The sequence below is a fragment of the Ambystoma mexicanum genome, chromosome 7p (assembly GCF_040938575.1).
Source record: "Ambystoma mexicanum isolate Mex_15411 chromosome 7p, UKY_AmexF1_1, whole genome shotgun sequence".
NCBI lineage: Eukaryota > Metazoa > Chordata > Amphibia > Caudata > Ambystomatidae > Ambystoma > Ambystoma mexicanum.
The window spans coordinates 385,142,163-385,157,420 of NC_090939.1; the positions used below are offsets into that span (position 1 = coordinate 385,142,163).

A 15,258-nucleotide genomic window follows, 5' to 3' on the forward strand; every position below is an offset into this window, starting at 1 on the left:
AGTATGTGGTTATCTGCATCCTTGAGAGCTATAGGTCATAGGATGGTAAAGCCAGGTATAAAATAGCTCTGCTCTACAAGACAAAGGCAGTTTTCTGGAACAAAAGAATCATTTTGAGATAATTTGCATACCCCAAAGAGTAAAGGATGTTTGTACTTTGCTGTACATGGAAATACATAGAGCATTTCCTTGGAGAAACCAACTACTTTTGCTGACTTTGTGCCATGATTGTATGTCAAGGCCAGAGGCAAGCATTATGCTTCAACTTCTTCAATTCACTCTTCACCAGTTTCAACACTTAAAACAGAAAATAAACACATTTCTTTTTTCTTTTACACAACATTTCCCTATCTTTTTCCTCCTTTCTGTAGCCCTTTGTACTTCCTGTCTCTGTAGCCCTAAGCCACATCCTGTCTGCAACTCCTCTTCTTTAGCTGCTCTTCAGCAAGATAAGTCGTATCTATACTGCGGAGCACATCTTTGGATTTGCGTTTGTGATTAGGCATAGAATCTTTAATAGAATCAAGTCTCCCCTAGCTAATAAGCCTGGGTAATATTCATTCCTTCATGAATTTTGAGTGTTGTATTTATAATAGTGTCTGACTGAACAGAGTTTTACAATGCACGTATCAAAGTATACTTGATGATTTGTCCTCTTGTTTTTGGTTTACATGCCAATTGTGTTAGCCACAGTTTTGTGCTATCAAGCCAAGCAAGCTTTCATCTGCCATTGTAGCTTTACTCATTTTGTGCTTCAAGAAAGGAGCAGGAGTTGTGTGCTGTATCACACAACGCATGTATTTATCTACAATGGAAGGAGGGAGTTGAGGATTACCTTAGGTTTGTGAACTTCACAGCTGCACAGGAGGCATGGTCATTGGCACATTGCAGTGTCTTATAGTGCACGCTGGGCAAGGCCTATGGGCAATGTGTGCATGGCATGGTTCTTGGCCATGTCCCAAGCACAGTGAACCTACATGCAGTGCCCGAGGCATGACTGTCACACATGGAGGTTGGCTCAATTAGCGCTCCATAGAGATCTAAGATTTTTATTTCAGTTATATGACATTTATTCACACTTAACTTATGTATGTGTTCCCATCACTTGCATTTACGAAATATTCACACCTTCGTATGAGATTTCGAATGTATACAGTGCATTTTTCTTTTAGCTTTTTGCATTGTCTCATTTTCTTTGAAGTATCCTCATTCTATGCCAGATAACATTTACACTAAATTAATGTTTGAAAAACCTTCAACTGTATCAACTGCTTAGATGTGAAATGTTCACTGTGATGAAGAGACTATGAGTTAGGGCTACATAATCCAAAGCATCTGCATCGACTGAGTCTACATAAATATCCTCTAAAAAAATACTGCAAATAGGGGGCGCTGCAGAGCAGCAACGTGAATATTGGCCTAAAGCTGTAGCTCTGCGTCCTATATTATCCAAACCTGTAAAAACCCTTACTTTTATGGCACAGCGACTGGAAATAAAGCTGCCACTGCACTACTAAGGGTGGCAGCAGCGACTTTGGGGAGCAACAGAATTATCCAACCTTCTGCACCCGAAATATCCATCGTGGTGTGCAAGACCACTCTGCACACCTCACGGCCAGACGCCTGTGTGCTGGCCCAGGCACAGTGAGGTATTGGTTGGCGTTGTGATGGCGTGTGTCTCCAGAGCCTCGGATCCTGTGGAGTTAAGCAGGCTCGGTAGGAGCCCTGTTGATTGATATATGATATGATATGATATGGCATTTATAACGCGCCCACACAAAAATGTTTCATGGCGCGACGAGGCAAGGGAGGGGAAACAGAGGAAAGACAGAGACAAGGATCCTACCAGGCAGGGTGATATTAAGATCATGCAAGTGCAGGGGAGGGGGGGAGGGGAAAAGTGCGGAGGGAAAGGGCAGGGGGCAGTGCAGTATATAGCATAACAATAAAATAAGACAATAAAAGTGCGGCCAGCTGGTGGCAGTGCAAGGGTAAGTGCTATTTAGGGTGTCTGGACAGCCAGCTGCCTGGAAGCGATTCCTGGTGGGCACGTGTCGGGGAGGAAGCAGCGCCGGACGTCCTCCCTTTGATTGTGGCCCCCGCTTTGCGGGCTCACTCCCAGGTCACTCAGTTCTTTTTCTATGGTCCTGCGGCTGACACTTGGCCCATCCGGACTCTTCAAAGAGAGCTTCCCCGGTGGATTGTCGTGAAGCCTCTGCTGGAAAGGAAGACAGTAGCCGTGGGCTATGATCTCCAGAACCCACACATCTGAAGTAATGGCACTCCATTCTACAAGATGCTGCGCCAGCCTTTCACCAACCGACGAACCATGGGACATGGCCTCATGACTGAGCGGAAGCGGCTGCGGCAGTGCCTGAGGGCAAAGAGGCAACTGCCCGAGCGGGTTTTGGTACCTGGAGTACCTTGTTTTCCAACTCTGGTACTCATTGGCCCCTTTGACTTGCAGCTCCCCTTGATCTACCAAAGGAAGAGTAGTATCGAAAGGAACCTCCCCTCCATTGCTGTCCCAGAGGATGAAAAGGCGGAGGTTGGCGCACTGCAGCGCTCAACGACTTCGCTGCAGCTTTGGAGGTCCGCAACCTCTCAAGGCTCTCGTCAGCCTTGCTGCCAAAAAGATGGTCACCATCAAAGGGCATGTTGAGAAGCCGGGACTGTACATCAGGAGCCAACCCCGACTTCCGCAAACACGCAAACCTGCGCATCACGGTGCTTGCCGCCATGGACCGGCTGACACAGCCTGCCATGTCCAGATCCAACTGAACGGATTCACACATGGCATCCTTGCCATCCTGCATGAGGGCAAGAAAACCATCCTATTCCGCCCCTTCGGGAATATGTTCAGCCACCAAAGATACACAAGTGTGAGTGAATCTTGCCAAGGCACAAACGGAGTTGGCTGCCTTTAAAGCCATTCCCCCAGATGAAAATACTTTCTTCACCGTAGGGTACGCAGCCTGCTTAGCCAGGGCCATAGCCACCTGCACCACCAAACTCTCCGGAGTGGGGTGCATAGACAAGTAGCTGGGGTCACCACTGGCTGGATGGTATTTTTTTGGTAGCAGCTTATTCACTGCCGGGAGACTCTCTGGAGCAGTCCAAGCCGCTGCCACCCTTCTCTGTAACGCAATATGAAATGGCAGCACTGGGTCAGAGGTGGGCCCTGGTCCAATAGATCTGTCAGGTCATCCTGCAGAAAATCCACAGGTCGAGCAGACCACCCCAAGTACTCCGTCACCCTCGACATGAGACGCCTGTACGAAGACTCGGCGTGTGTACCAGGCTCCGGCCTGCCAAACTCAACCTCTGGGGAGGTGTCCAGACCACTGGCGTCATGCAAGGATTGACGCAGGTCTTCCATCTGGCTATGACCCGACAACAGGTCATCAGGAACCTCAGGTACAAGAACCTCCTCATCTGATCCTTCATCCACCTCTGAGATGTACTCCAAAAGCTGGAATAAATCCCTGGATGAAGGTACAGAAAAAGGCCTCACTGATTTACTCAGGGCCTTCCTCTGAGGTTCCACGGGGCACCTCCAGTAAAGCCTCTTCAAAACGCGTTGAGGGCGTCGATGGAATCGGCGTCGACGTCGAGCGAGGCGCTGACGACTTCGACAAGGGCTTCGAGGCCGGAGCCCTGAGTGTGTCCTTCGACGACCTCGGCACCCATGGCTTTGACGGCTTCCTCCGAGCCGGAGCCTTGAGAGAGTCCCTCGACGGACATGGCGCTGATGGCGTCGATGCCTTCTTAGAAGGCCTCACAGGCTCCAACGGTCTCAAGGGCATCGAGGACTGGAACCTGGACCTGGCACGGCTATGGTGATCAACCTTGTCCGATCGGGACCTTGGCGGCTCCCGATGATCGCGCCGATCGCCCGATCCCGAAGGCCTGCGAGCGGTGGCCTAGTTCCTTGCTGGCTTCTCTCGAAGGAGCGGACGGAACAGCGCCCTGCGATTCAAAAATCATCTCCTTGCGAAATGCGCCCCATTCTGCCAGTGATGAATGCTTGTTTGGACAAGCCACCCGCCGTCTGGCGGAGTCCTCGGACGAGGACGGGGAAGGCAACCAGTGACACCACTTCCGAGAGTGCCTAGAAGAGGCAGAGGAATGGCGGGACCCACTCCGAGAACGAGACCCCCTGGATTTACACTGACACGGAGAGTCACCCCTCGAATCGTCGGTCGAATGCCCAGCGTATTTTGACTTACGGGGCTTGGAAACCCTACCTACAGACAGCTTCTTCTTCCACTCCCGCAAGGCCTTCGACGTCAAGAACTGGCATTCATCGCAGTCATCGGTAGCGTGGCTCTCGCCGAGACACCAAAGGCAGATGTAGTGCGGGTCCGTCAGGGACATCTTGGAACCACTGTCCTGACAATTCTTGAAGCCCGACCGCAGGGGAGACGAAGACAAAGACATTATTCACAATTTAGAAGAACCGATTCAACAATAGAAGAACCGAGGCGCGCCGAGATTCCGAAGCGAACACGTTCGCAGAAAAAATGGAACTGAGGCTACGGGCGTTGTGCGTCCTACATATAACATCCGGTGACGTCAGCGCTCGATGGTGGCCCTCGAGGCACAGCGTATCGACGTAGAAAAATGATTGAAATTTTTTTTTTCCAAGCAGCACAGCGGTGGTGATTACTGCCATAGATGTGGAATATGTCGGAGGACACAATCCCCTCGAAATACAGATCTTCCTCTTGTACACTGCGTTTTCTTACATGCTAAACCCATATGATGCCTAACTAGGGCTCTGGACAAACAGAGCCCTTATTCAAGTTGTGTCCTTCTGTTCACATCTTTCACTTGGTAAATGTTGACGCGGTGACAGTGTGCAGTTGATATTGCCAGTTGACCAGCATTAGTTTTTCACAAGACTTTTAGCTGCACGCGCATATGAGAAAATAAATGTGAAAAGGTCATATGAGTGAAAGTGCCCCTACCTCCTTGAATCACCTTTCAGCTAAAAGCCGGCACTACCCACGAGGCGGGTTAAGTACCAGAAGCATATAACTAATGCCAAGCCATCTGCCCAATAATCGGGGGCGGATGCGCTTCACAGAAAAATGAAAGGGAGGGACCTGTGAGCAGTGCCGGCTGGTGACTTTGAAAGATGGCCGTTTCAAAGTTGCCCACCAGTCGTGTTGCACGTGGACAGTGCAAGAGCATACAACGACGAGTGACTAATGTTATTTCTTGCTTTTTCCTTTGTCACATCTGTTCCTGGAAACACATACAATGTGCAGTACTACACCTAATGTAATTTAACAGTCGTCATGGAAGTGAATAGATGGGTTTGCAAGGAAAGCGTTTTGCGTTGTTATTTGATACACGTTTGTTTTTTGGATGCAGGAACTGGGCAGTTGTTTGGGGGCTGGGGCCTGTGTGCTGTTTTGACATTGGACACATACATTTACACCAATCCCTGGGCCAATGACCCAAACATTACCCCGGACTGCAATTACTGCTGTGTCTGTGCCAGTCATTTCTCTTGCTTTGCTAAGCACCAGTGAAAGAAAGGTGGGTGTGGGTGGCATTCCGCTAGTTCAGTGCATGGCCTTGCTTGCTGGATGTACCACCTCTACCACTCATGACTGAGGCCTCGCCTCGGGGCACATCCAAGGTTGCCCAACCACCAGCATATTTGTTCCCGAATCCCGACGGGTTACAGAGGAACACTGTAACCTGTTGTCACAGTCGCAACACTGACTGTAATAGACATCTCAGCTATTTTGACGCTCTCCGTCTGCTCCCTGTCTTACACAGGGGGGCTGTCCGGAGACCGTTGAAATAGAAAACTGGGCTGCCCAGGCAGCCTGGCAGCAGGGATGATCTCCCTCTAGAAAGGGAACTGGACTACTGGTGGTCCACGATGAAAGGGTGGACACTGGACAGCACAGCACAAACCCATGGCAGTAGTGCAACAACATGTTTCTCACAAGAGAGGCTTATAGCTCAGCAGTTGCTAACTCTACCCTGAAAGCAAGCTTTGAATCCTTACACTATTTCACATAATCTATTGAGGGCCTGCTTTTCAGCATCTTCTCCCAGCCACAAACCCAACTCTGTCTTTGCTCCCTCTCTGTTCCCAATCGATGGTTTGGGTGTAATCAGTGGTACTGGAAGGTACGCACTATTCCTTTGTGCATGCTCTTAACGTTTCTTTTTATGAGCTTTAGCACTGCTAAACTCTGCACGCACAACATATTTGTACTTCAAAACACACGCAACACGCCTTTTTGCAATACCAATTTGAATTGCCTGTCGAAAGGGTGCACTACTTACCGTTTGGTCGGAGTTGGCCTCCACAGGTTTATCAAGGCCGGGCCGCACTATGCACGTGGCCACTGGCTGAGGCCCTGCCGCGTGGAAGCTAGGCCACGACCATGCCCTGGCTCAGGGCTCTGTTCAGCAAGTGCCCATCACCCCACCTACTCGTCATAACGGGATTGTCATTGGCTGGCAAACAGCCAATGGCAATTCCATAAATAAATGACTGTTACTAAGTGCAGAGAGAAGATCCTACAATACGCTGTTTGCGCACTAATTATACTGGCGGGGTCAAAGCTCTAGCGCCCCGCCAGCCTCCATCGTGCCCTTATGATATTTCATTTTTTTTTTCTTTTTATTTGCATTTGGTTCATAATACACAATAATTCATGCAGAACCTTTACAAAATTTAAAATATTACGAATAATAATCATTTTACAGTTACAAAAATAGCTCTAATTCATTCTCGATGTGCTTACAAAAACTTGCTAATTCATATATTAAGGGTTTGTAACATCCCTGCATCATTCTGGTCCACAAAACTTCAAGGCAGTCCTCAAATTCAATTTCCGCGAATTTCCTCAATTTGAGTGTCCTTATGTTCTTAAAATGCGGACAATACAGTATAAGATGTTTCAACGTTTCGTACGATTCATTGCATTCAACAAATCGACATCCCACGCAATCATTTAATTTATTCATTTCCCAGTTCTTAGTCCGTTCCCGTGTATGGTATAGATTTAATCTAAAGCGAATATATACCTTTCGGATATCTTCACAAGGGAATAACAAAACATGGTCATAACGTGGAATGCGCTGTTTTACGTGCATACTGTATTCCTTATACAACGCATAGGTTTTAATTAAATCAATGGTAATACACCAATCCATTTCAAAAAGTTTTTTCTTAACATAACCGGGACGATATTGCATGTCCTCAACGGTTGTATTTACATTATCTAAAATTTGTTGCATTTTCAATTGATAATTAAAAAAGGATTTTGGAGTTTGCATGCCCAACATTTTATTTAAATCGATATACAATGAATTAATAGGAGGATAATGAATTTTAACGTAATTGGACAATTGTCTCCATTTCCAACGAGTTGATAATGAAACCAGACCCAGTTCATGTCGAATAATGGCATTTGGAGTTGACATCGGGAGAAACATTGCAGATTTTAAAAGACAGCCCTGTATACTATCAAGCACGCTTGTCATGTCACACAGACAAATATCTAATGTGTATAATATGACGCTTTCAATTTTTAATGTCATAAAGTCTATTAGTGGGATTAAAGAGAATTTACAGTATTGGCTATAAATCCTTTTCATTTGGGATAATAGTGGTCGAGTTTTATTTCTAATAATATTTCACCATGCGTTAATAGAGTTAAGGGCTGATATATAATACCCTAAATAGATAGCATTGTTCACACGGCAAATTTGTGTATTCAATATTTGCCATCTAAAATTCGCATTTTTTGATTTCACTCCAAAGGTCATAATGGCAGTTTTTGCTGGATTAGGTGTCAAATTATGTGCTTTTGCAAAATTCTCAAATAATGAGAGTTTGGTTTGGAGCCCTACCGGAGTAGGGTCAAACAAAATAATATCATCAGCAAATGCAATCCATTTCAAATGAATACTCCCCACTTTAACAGAAAACAAATCACCCTTTTCCCAATTTTCACCAAGATCGGATAGGTATAAATTAAATAAGGTAGCCGCGAGGTTACATCCCTGTTTCACACCTATTGTTGTACATATAGGGGCTGTGGTACCACCTTCTGGCGAGATCCTTATTCTATACGAGGTGTTTGTATGCAACTTAATGATCCAATACATCAACACAGATGGAATCCCTAACTTCAACATTTTCTTCCACAATAAATTGCGGACCACCGTGTCGAAAGCAGAACTCATGTCAATCATTGCTATATATACAGGATTAGAATTCCTTTCTTTTACTCCAGCAATCACATGCGACATGATAAAAGCATTTAGGGTTGTACTCATAGACTTCCTGAATCCAGTTTGATATTTCGAATATATATCATTCGCTCTGATTACTTTCTCCAATTCATTTAAGAGAAGGATAGAAAAGATCTTAGCCTCAGAATCAATTAACGATATTGGACGATAATTTTCCGGGAGAGATGGATCACCCTTTTTAAATATAGGTACTATATTGGCGGTTAGCCATGAGGGTGGAACTTCCCCAGATTTAATAATAGAATCAAACTTAAAGTTTATGATGTCAGCCCACAACACGGGATCTGCCTTATAAAGACAGGGGGGAAGGCCATCAGGTCCTGCAGCTTTTGAATAAGTCAACCTGGAGATTGCCTATATAATATCGTTGCAATCCCAGTTCAGGGACAAAGTGAAATTTGCAAGGCAGTTGATATTTAGCCTTTATAAAAGTTTGCCAAATGTGCTCAGGAATACAATTTAACGAAAACATTGCCACGCGTCTATTATCAGCTTTCAAAGTGCGCCAGATTACTCGTGTGTCATGAGCTAAAATGGCACGAATTAATGTACAATTATGATATTTCATTACGTAAAGTGCGCAGAGCCTATGACCTCTGTGCATTAACACTATAGCAAAGTGCATACAATGGGACACGCCCCTGTGTGTGTGCGTGTGTGTGTATGTGTGTTTGTGTGAGTCTGACAGGCCCAGCCGCGATGCAAGATGATTTATTTATTTTTTTGGTTAACATTGCTGTGGTGCTGCGCTGGCATAACAAAACAAGGAGTACAAACAGAGATAAAACTGTTGTTTTCGCTGTTATCTCTAGAACAACACGGGCGGGCGGACGGATCCCCTGCGCCCTAAATAAGCGGCAGCCTCTGCCTGCGAGCCTCAATTGCATGAAAAGTGTCCTTCCAATGGGCTGACATTTCTTGACATTGCATGCAAAACTTCATGCTCGCCCGGGCTTTTCAAAAGAAAATATGAAAACGAAATGAAAACTGCGGGGTAAAACACGGACTGATTGACTTACCTGACCTCCTTTGCTTTTTTTGGAGCAAGCTCGCATCAGGTTCGCCAGCACGAGGGAGGGAGAGCCAGCAGTGAAGCACATGACACGTGCTGCTGCTGTGCGAGGTGACGTGACAGGTGGCAAAAAGGAGGAACCCACACGCGGCAACGTGCTTGCTGTGGTGGCCACGCCCCCTCATTGCCACACCCCCTCAGAGGTCGCAAGAGATTGGCAGAGGTCGTTCTTGTGATCTCTGGCGACCCCTAAATGACGTCCCTGATCCCTATCAGGTCCAACGCTATGAACTTGCGACGGCTGTTTTTTGTGCTGACTGACACAGCTAAATCCTAAAGTCAAGATGGTGGCCATGTCATTAGATGCTGAGAAAGCTTCCAATTGTGTGTCCTGACGCTATCTATTCCAAGTACTCTGCCGATTCAGAGTGGGCCTGTAATATGTGCAGTCCATCAAATTGCTATATGCATACCCATTGGCTAAAGTATTTACCAACAATTCCCTTTCTGCCTCATTTCCACTTAGGTATGGCGCTAGGCAAGGTTGCCCGCTCCCCCCCTTGTTATTCGCACTCACGATTGAACTGCTTGTGGCTTTGGTACAGAACACTCACGCACATAAGAATTGCAGGACCACCTAAGGTGATTTCCTTGTATGCAGATGATGCTCTGCTCTTTATCTACGACCCCAATCACAACCTGGGCCCAATTAAGCACAATGTTCACAGGTTTATACTTGATAAACAATGGTAGGTCAGAATTGTTCCCTTTAACACCTTCCACTGTGCAGCCTACTGATAGTGGGGGATTTCGATGGGCACCCCTGAGGTTTCGGTACTTAGGGATTGTGGTGACCAGGGATCAGCGGATGCTATATGCAGAGAATCACAAACTCTATTTACAGCAACTGGCGACTAAACTACCTGTGTGGGCTAAGCTTCCACTTTCCCTTTATGGGCACATATCATTACTTAAGATGGTGGTTCTCCGTAAGTTACTTTCTTATTTTTGTAATGTTCCCATCTGGCCAGAGCAGGCTTTCTTCACTAAGGTGCAGATGCTAACTTTGAGATTTATATGGGGGTCGGGTTGCAAGAATCAGCTGGGATAAGATAACCGAACCATATGTCTGGTGGCCTGACTTTGAACTCTATTATCTGGTGGCCCAGTCCCATTTTGCTACATATTTGTATGATACTGCTACAGCTGTGGTACACCTACCACTGGAGAGCATTGGTTCACCCCCAAACGACCTCAGGTCAGTAATATTCTGCATCTGATGCATAGATTCCTGTACCTATGAGCCTGTTAGAACCTCGGTTAATGCCTTGTCTAGGATATTTCACAGATTGCAAATTCAAACGCCCTATCATAATGCGGTGCCGCTCTGGAACATCCCGGACAGTGCTCCTACGTTCGACAAAGACCTACAAAAAGCTTGGGACCCAGTGAAGCAGCTGACGATGGGTGACATGTTCCCTGAAGGGAGATTTGTGTCTTGGGAGGCTTTTTCTCTGCGACTTGACTGCGGTCCCTTCAGAACCCTGCAGTATTAATGTATGCAGGCGGTGTTCCCAGGTCGGTGGCCTTCCTTCCCGGTTCAATAGGAGTCGTATGCGTGCATTAGCTCAATGATCACCTATTGTGTACTAGAATCGCATATGCAGTCGTGCAATGGAATGAGGGTAGTATGAGAGACAGACCTGGGTATCTCATTGAGGGATGAGCAATGGCGAAGATGCTGTCGGTTAACTAAGAATATTTCCTTGAATGCTGGTTTCAGGATGATTCAATTTAAAGGTGCTCAAAAACTTGCATTACACACCTGCCAAGCTGGCTAAATTCTCCACAGACACTAATTCCAACTGTGTGAAATAAGGGAGTGTACAGGCTGACTCTTTCCGCAGGTACTGGGCTCACCCCCCTGTTCTTGAGTTCTGTCGTGAAGTGGTGGCAGCGCTCATTCAATCAAGGCACCCCCCTAACAGTGCAGAATAGCACTCAGTGTAAATCACTGAGAGGAGATTTATGTGCAATCAGTACCGACACTGAGTCGCCCTAAGGACATCTGGGGCCCGCTCAGGCGATATCTGGCAGACATTGACTCTGCAAACGCCTTGGGGGAGGAGGAAGCGCCGGACCAGGCCCTGGCTGACAATTGATGGGGTGCACAGCTGTGTTGATATATTAACACTTGTTTCAGATTACACTTGTATGTGCTCTTATAATCACACACCATATGTTTTTTTGATGTACCCGTTTGTGATTGACCTTTTGAACTCCTCGCTCCATGACTGTCTAATAAATAAAGGTTTTTAAAAATAATATTGGAAATAAAATATAATTAAAATACATTAATCACACAATCAAAGACAAAAAGGACCATGCTGAACACAAAGCACATTAGCACATAGTATGATCCAAAGTGTACCACTGATTGTTTTTTACTTTTATGATTTAAGATACGTTGTGCATGCTTCACAATTATTCAGATACAGATCATTTCAATCAGTGCATAGTTTTAGCAAGGGTAAATACTATCTGGAATAAATAAGTTGCAAGTTTAATAAAATGCCCAATCATATATTAAAAACAGAATCATTACCTGGACAACAGCAGAGATCACCGTTGGTAAATCAAACAGAGGAAGTCGCAGAATGTTAAACAAAGTAATAGTGGTGAAAACCTTGGATGCAGTTAAAACATTGGCTTCATCAAGCAAAAAATATACTCCAAAGGTGGCCAACGATACCTAATAAAAAAGAAAACAAGTAGTAAGACATACATTATAAAACTATGGGCATTCCAATTCTCCTGAAGTACAAGTTATCAAGCACTTTTGAAAAAATATTGACAGTCAAAAGCTCAGGTCATTATGGCTGTGCATGTGTGAATGTTAAAAACTCCATGGCAGATAGGCAACATAAAAGGGAATACACATTTAGCATAAATGCACGTTAGTGGTCATAAACCACCTACCATACTTGAGGGCAGCAAGAGGATATATTGCACTTTTTTAAAGACCCGAATCAGGGATTTCATTGGCACATATTCCCACTATTTAGGCCCCACAGTAACCCAGCTTACGTGCTGATTGAATATTGTCACAGATGTCACCGATGGCACAGAAAACACTCCGAGTCTCAAGGATGGTTAAAGTGACTTTTGTGGGGTGCATTTAAACGCATCAAACGGAAATCTCTTTCACCTGAAAAGCCGCATTTAAACACTGCCACCAAAAACAGCTTGCTTTGCTTTCCCTGTCGCATGAGTGGCAAGCATTGGAACACTATAAGCAAAAACGGCCTTGCTTTGCTTTTATTTCACCTGAATGACAAGAAGTTATACACTGCATCCAAAAATGGCCCTGCTTTGCTTTTATTTCACCTAAATGACAAGAAGTTATACACTGCATTTAAAAACGGCCTTGCTTTACTTTTAATTTGCATGATTCACCCTGCTCCCCCTCATCCCCTCCAGCCTACTTCTGCAGGAGCCTGTCTGTCCTAATACATTCTGGTTTCACCATCACTGTCTTGTGGTCAATGCGCAATTGACTTTTATGGACTTCATTAATTCACGGTGTGTCACCCTTTCTTAACTCTCACGCTAGACTTCCTTTGCATCTTGTACTCATGGTGGCCCTGAATCATGCTGTTCCCATCTTCATCTTGTATCCTGGCTTGCAACATTATGTGTTACTACTGACTTCTACAATTGTATTGGCTCTCCCCTCTTGCTTCTCCACTCTTTTTGACTGCTTACTCTCTGTTCTATCCTCCCCTCCCCCCCCTTACTTTCTTCTATGCACTTACTCTATCAGAATTGTCCCTGGACCTAGTATGATAGCAACCTCGTCTGTCTCCTCCCCCTGCCCTTACTCCCCTCCTCCACTCCCTCCTTCCAGCAATATCTGAAATGTTGTCAGGACTAGTACGATAGTTGCTTGTTTTGTTCCTCCCTCCCCTCTCTCTCACCTTTTGTTTTTCTACAGCTCTACCAGAAATGTTGTCAGGCCTAGTACGGTAGTCACCTGTCTGTTTTCATTTCCTTCCCACTCTCCCCCTCCCTTCCTTATCTTTGTCTTAGCGCTTGCACTATCAGAAAAGTCATCAGGCTGAGTACGATGGTTAATTTCACATCCTTACTGTTCATGGCCTGACAGAATGTCATTGTATTTTCCCCTGTTCCCTCCCTTGCCTTGAAACACTTTGAAACACATTGTGTACGCCGCTATATAAGTAAACTATCATATCATATCATATCATGAGGGGCAAGAATTGTAACACTACCACCAGAAACGGGTTGTGCTTTCCCTTTCACTTGAACAGCAGCCTGTTAAACACTGAACGGTAGGCCATACTTGTACCGCTTAGATACACTGGGGTACCCCTGATCACGTTCACACTAGAGAAAATGCAACCCTCTAGGGAATTAAGGTCATGAGTCTATCTTGCAAGAGATAAACTTTAATCTTTACAAAAATGAGGATTGGGGGGAATGGCAGAGGACTCTGCCATTCCGGCCAGCATTCTGGGCCTCATTACGAGCATGGCGGTAGCTGTGCCTGTATGGCGGGCACGGCTACTGCCATGCTTGCTACCGGCCCCGCCACTTGCGATTGGGCAATAACCAGCCCATTACAAGTTGAATGGGGTGGTAATTGCCCATTTGCGGGTGGTGGTATTGCCGGGCTCCCGATCCCAGTAGGGCAGAATGGGGGTGGGAGCATGGTTGCACAGGCACCGTTGATAACGGTGCACGAGTTCTGCTCGCGGGTGCCGCACAACCCACCAGGTAAGACCTGGTGGGCTTTCAGAAACCCACAAGCAGAACTCGTAATGCAGCGGGACGGTATGAGCGGTGCCGGTGCCTTACCGGCACCGTTCATACCATAACCGCCAGGGTCTGTCACGACCCTCGCCCAAAACCCCTCTGGCAAACCCATTGGCCAGGTGGAGTCAGGACTCGGGCCTCTAGAGGCTGGCATCCTCTTCAAAAGCCCTCATGGGGCCAGTCCTGGCACCTATGGCGCCAGGCTCATACACCATGAAAAACAATGTGCTTGGGAAATACTTTATTGTATTGTCAGCCAACATGGAGGCATCCACATAGCTTGGTTCCTAAGAACCAAGCTATGCGGTCTAGTGTTCTGGGTGTGGTAGCCTAGGGACTACTTTACCTGGACTATTTTGTTGGGGCTATTTAAACCACACCCGAGCAAGACAACACGCTTTGCGTTACTTTGCAGCTTGCAACGTGACGCTCACCGTGTCCAGCTATTCCCTCGAAGAAGCAGAACCTGCAAGGAGACAAAAGGAACATCATTAGCAGCAGCATCTTACCTGCAGTCTTCATCTGTAAACACTCGCAGCTACTGAGAACAGCTTCCTCGAATCTGCATGCCTTCCGGACAGAACAACCTGAAAGAGGAAGATAGAGGCAACATTAAAGAAAGCAGTAGAGACATTTACAAATTACAAACTGCTCAAAAGGCTTACCTGGCTGGTCGCCTCTCAGCTGGCACCACTCCGGACATTCCACTCACGCTGAAGAACACTGCGACCTACAAGGAAGGAAAACACAGGTTAGCAAAGGCAAGACTTTGCAGCGCTGCGCATAGCACTTACTTACCGCATCATAGCGCTCTTAATGCGCCATCATTTATCAGCAGGGCTCAACCAAGGCAGTTCTTCGCGCTGAAGCTCTGCATACCTAAGGGAGAAAAAAGAGACATTTTAAACAAAGAAATGCATGCAGGATAGCAACAAAACTAAAGAACAGCATCCAGACCTACCTGAACAATATCAAACGGGCCGGCGTCAGTGAAGTAACTGGACCGCACTCGCCCATGAAAGACAACGTGCTCCTGCAAAGAAGGCAGGACGGAGAGCATGCCTAATTCTACCACAAGGTGAGGAGAGGGAGCCAGAGGGACTGAAATCATACGGGGT

General features: G+C 46.2%; 1 protein-coding gene across 4 annotated transcripts in view; it reads right to left on the minus strand.

Moving 5' to 3' along the window:
• LOC138526081 (multidrug resistance-associated protein 1-like) overlaps positions 1-15,258 on the minus strand; it is a 1,621,759-nt gene that overhangs the window by 1,174,637 nt on the left and 431,864 nt on the right. For all 4 annotated transcript variants that reach the window (XM_069636425.1, XM_069636424.1, XM_069636423.1 and 1 more), the window contains exon 9: positions 11,910-12,056. In XM_069636425.1, coding sequence (XP_069492526.1) covers positions 11,910-12,056 — 147 coding nt within the window. The remainder of the gene's footprint in view (positions 1-11,909; positions 12,057-15,258) is intronic.